Source organism: Impatiens glandulifera, chromosome 6 (genome assembly GCF_907164915.1).
Source record: "Impatiens glandulifera chromosome 6, dImpGla2.1, whole genome shotgun sequence".
NCBI lineage: Eukaryota > Viridiplantae > Streptophyta > Magnoliopsida > Ericales > Balsaminaceae > Impatiens > Impatiens glandulifera.
This window is the reverse complement of record NC_061867.1, coordinates 35,020,464-35,024,903: the sequence shown is the minus strand read 5'-3', so window position 1 is coordinate 35,024,903 and position 4,440 is coordinate 35,020,464. Positions and strand designations below refer to the sequence as shown.

Genomic DNA, 4,440 nt, shown 5'->3' with positions numbered 1-4,440 from the left:
TTTAGTCTCTAACTTTTTATTCAAATAGTTGTTAAACATGTTTCTAAACATGTTAGGATGATTTCCAGATCACTGTAACATCATCCTGATCATGTTTGATTAAATTGAAAATTTGAAAAATATGAATTTAAATTTCGTTTTCAAAAGTTGTTATAGAATTTGAATGATGTTCTTGTTTTGGTTGTGGTCAACTATATTTAACATTTCAAAGTCAATGGAACAAAAATCTGACCTTGAAATGGCCTAATTCAAGAGATCCCAAATTTTGACCTAAAACGGTTTTAGAAATTGATCTTTGAGGAGATTGATTGATCGTGATTAGGGTTAACAATTTTGATCCCTACAATCATATGAGTTGATTGCAACTTACAGATCTTGATGATCTGAATCAAAAGTTATAAGACCTGCAATTCTTGACCAAATCAAGAACACTCGGAACTGTTGTGACCGAGGATGAGGACCGAGACGAAGGACCAATGTTCTTGAGTCTGGACCGAGAGAAAGGACTGATGTTCTTGAGTTAGGACCGAGACCAAGGACCGATATTCTTGAGTTAATGACTGGTATTCTTGAGCTAGAACCGAGGATTAGGACCAATGTTCTTGAGAAAGGACCGAACACTCTCTTTAGCCTATGACCAATTTTCTAACATAGGACTGAGCCTTCTCTTATCCTAGGATTGATGACCTCTTAACCCTAGGACCGAGAACCTCCTAACCCTAGGATCGAAGTACCAGGCCGATAAACTAAACATGGGACCGAGCCTCCCAAGCCTAAGATCGAGCAGTCCGAGTTCGGGATCGATCCCTCCGGACCCAGGACTGATCCCTCCGGACCCATGCTCCCGAGCCATAGTCTAGACCACCCAAAATTAGACCCAGACCCTAGGACAGCGGTCCTAAAGCCTGTTTGGTTCCACTTCTTTAAAATTTAATTTTTTTTTTTTGTAATTTTAGAGCCCCAATTTATTTTTAAATAATCCTGAAAGGTCCGAAAATGATAGTTAAATATTTTTGGAAAATTTCTTAAACAAATATTTTAGTTAAATATTTTTTAAAATTTAAAATAAGTCTTAAAAGAAAAATTATTTGGTTGAATTACATAATTTCTTAACAATGACTTAACCAATTAATAAAAATAATGGTTGAGCTGAAAATATAAAATAAAAAAAATAAAAAAAAAAGCTTTAAACCCATAAAAAAATTCACAAAATGCTGTAAAAACTAGCTGGAAAATATATTTTAGTAATATAGTTCAAAATCAATTTTTAAAAGAAATACCTTTAGACACATAATCATTACCGTTGCTAATTTAAGCGTCTATATCATTTTGCTGACTGTATCTCTGCCAACTATATCATTTTGCTGACTGTTTACATATTCCAGAATTCACTTTATTTTCTTTATACCAAACTTGTCATAAATCTTACATGACCATAGGATAATTATGTTCGGCTAAAAAAAACACGTATCAAAAACAGAAAGGTTAATTATTTTATAGAAAAAAATATACATATTCTCTAATGAAAAGAATTGAAAAAAAAGTCAAATTTTATAAATAGATGTAACCAATTACATTATATAAATTTTCTAAAAAAGAAACAAAATTACACAAAAAAAAAAAAACAGAAAAACCTCAAATAAAATGCAGATATTATTAGTAAGGGTTATGGTTGATGAGGAGGGCGAAAGGGGAGAGGAATGACACCGCTCTGAGTGTCCAATGCATATATCCTTCTAGAAGAGAATCCAGGAGGGGGCGGTAATGGGTCTCTTATTAAAATCAATCTTGTACCGGGATGATGAGCCGAAGAAGCAGCAGCAGCAACAGCAGCAGCATAAGCAGCAGCAGCAGCAAGAGCACGATCAGTTGGCGGGGGTAATGGGTGTCTTGTTACATTCAATGTTGAACCGAGATGAGCCGAAGAAGAAGCAGCAGTAAGATCACGAGTTGGCGGTTGAATCATCACTCCATCAGTTCTGGTTCTTTCTTGATTCACAACCGGTTGAACTTCATTTCTGTTTCTAGGTGACCTCTCAAGATGAATCCTTATGGATCTCTTCCAACAACGGTAGTACCTGGTGGTTATTTCAGGCTCATACAATCTTGTTGGCACATTAATGACATGATCTACAATGGGTCGAGCATAATTTCTCCAGGCAATCTCAGAAGTTCCATCTTCACGAGCAACTTGACCTACGGGAATGTCTTGATCAAACCCGAACTGCATCCCCACTCGATGAGGCAGATATTGCTCAATGCAATCCACTTCCACCCCAACCAGCTCGGATACCCTGATACAACGGACAAAGTCCTCCAGAACTTCCCTGTCTAAATACGTGTTGAACACCCTCTCCACCTTCTTACCATACAGCTCTGACATGAACCCTTTGTAATCACAGCTTGTGTATGGCCTCCATACAAACTTCTTCCCGCTCTGATCGAAAACTCGACCGATGTTTTCATTTACAAGTCCCTCGGTCCTCGCAATATGCCATCTGCATATTCTTGGCTCGGTCATCCCCACTGTCCTAATGCCCCGTGGCCTCAAGGACTCGAACCTCTCCCATATCCAAACCTGGACCAGCTGAAAGGGAGCCCAAAGTGTGATCTTTTTCGACGGCCTAGATGGTTTGCGCATTCTACGTTGCTCCCGCCGTTTAAGCAAATCAAGGTCCCGATAAAGGCTGGCTAGGACAGCCGGGGCCAAGGCGATTCTGGTTGCCCTCGAGAGGTGTATGGCAATTGGGAACACATTGGATCGAACTGTGTCGATCGCCGGTCCATTGAAAACAAACCTGGACAGCCAAAGTGATAGGAAAGCTTCATGCTCTATATCACTCCCACTGTCCATGAACTTGTCCATCCAAAGCTTTTGACATGCTCTGGCCGCTTTTGACCGGACAATCTCCCTTCTCTCCGCTATGAGCACATCTTCAATCTCTTTCAACTCCGGAGTTTCTAATGGTTTGAGAACACAAAAGTCCCCCAGACTGAAACCTCCGATTGCGGCCACGTCTTCTAGGGTGACCGTAGCTTCCCCCCATGGGAAGATGAATGATTTGGTTTCAGAGCACCATCTATCCGAGAGTTCGAGGATAACCTCCTTGTGCTGTATGATGTTGCACAGAGAACCGGTGATGGCCTCTGCGATCCCAGCTCTCTCCCATATAGGTTGGTAGAGAGGGCGCATTTGGGACACCCATTGTTCCCATCTTGCTGTACACTTTCTCCAACCATCGAAGAAAACCTCGTCATTTGGGACGTCAGTGTTTGAAGAATGAGGGATCATTATTGTGGGTGAGGATTCCTCCACATTTAGGGAAGGAAGGAGAAAACGAGCCTTTCTGCGAATAGGTTGTCCACCCCTTGAAGGTGGCATCACCGTCTCTTCTCTCTCAACCATCAGGGTTACAATTGGGGCAGACGACATTGACAAATAGTGAGTAGCTAGCTAGAGGCAATAAGCAAGAGGCAAGAAGAGCAAGCTAGAGGAAGGCTAGAATTCGTAGTTAATTTTGATAGTTTTGTTTTCAATTTATAGTACTCAAAAGAAAAAAATATTGTAACATTTTACTTTCTTAATTATCTACTTTTAGTAATTATTTAAAAAAAAAAAATTAGATTTCAAAAATCTTAATAATTTATATTGATTATATTAAATAATTAAAAACTTTTCTTTATATAAAAACATTACTTTTAGTAATTATATATAATATAAAAATAAAAAGTTATTGGATTTCCAAAATCATTATTCTTTTATATTGATTATATTATTAAATAATTTCAAACTTATCCTTTTATAAAATAATACTTAATAGTAATTATATAAAAAAAAAGTAAAAGTTATTGGATTTCCAAAATCATTATTCTTTTATAATATATAATTTCAAACTTATCCTTTTATAAAAAAAAAATTACTTAATAGTAATTATATAAAAAAAAGTAAAAGTTATTGGATTTCAAGAATCATAAAAAAAATTTATATTAATTAAATGAGGTGATTTCAATTTAAGAATATATAATTTATTGGATAATATAAAATGATGAATTAATCAGCTATCAAAATTAGTATAATATCGTTTATGAGATTTCTTCAATATAGTTCTTTTCTATTTTTGTATGGAATAATTATATTCTTTGAGAAATTTCATAAAAAAATGTTAATAAGAAAAATTAAATAATTTTATTTTTTTAAATAAATAAATAATACAATAGATGTGATAAAGTAAATGGGTTAATCAACATCACATCATTAGTGTAGTTCTAAATCTAATAAACCTTGCCATTATAAACTTGATTAGAATATTACAATGTAATCAGACTATTTAATTATTGTTTAAATTAATTGATTTTATGTAACAAAATTTTAAGTCCAAATGAAACAAAATTCTAAGTCAAAATATTATTTTTGTTTTTGTAATTAAATATTATGCCAAT

The 4,440-nt window shown here is 35.4% G+C and overlaps 1 protein-coding gene across 1 annotated transcript; it reads right to left on the bottom strand.

Annotated features, from left to right (window-relative positions):
* Nucleotides 1-1,666: 1,666 nt before the first annotated feature.
* LOC124943546 lies at nt 1,667-3,433 on the bottom strand. Its single transcript, XM_047484044.1, has one exon. It carries the CDS (start codon nt 3,431-3,433, stop codon nt 1,667-1,669), a length of 1,767 nt encoding a protein of 588 aa, XP_047340000.1.
* Between the last annotated feature and the right edge of the window lie 1,007 nt (nt 3,434-4,440).

Bases quoted from the DNA above. Each gene is read 5' to 3' on its own strand.
- LOC124943546 (XM_047484044.1), bottom strand. From the start codon at position 3,433: ATGTCGTCTGCCCCAATTGTAACCCTGATGGTTGAGAGAGAAGAGACG.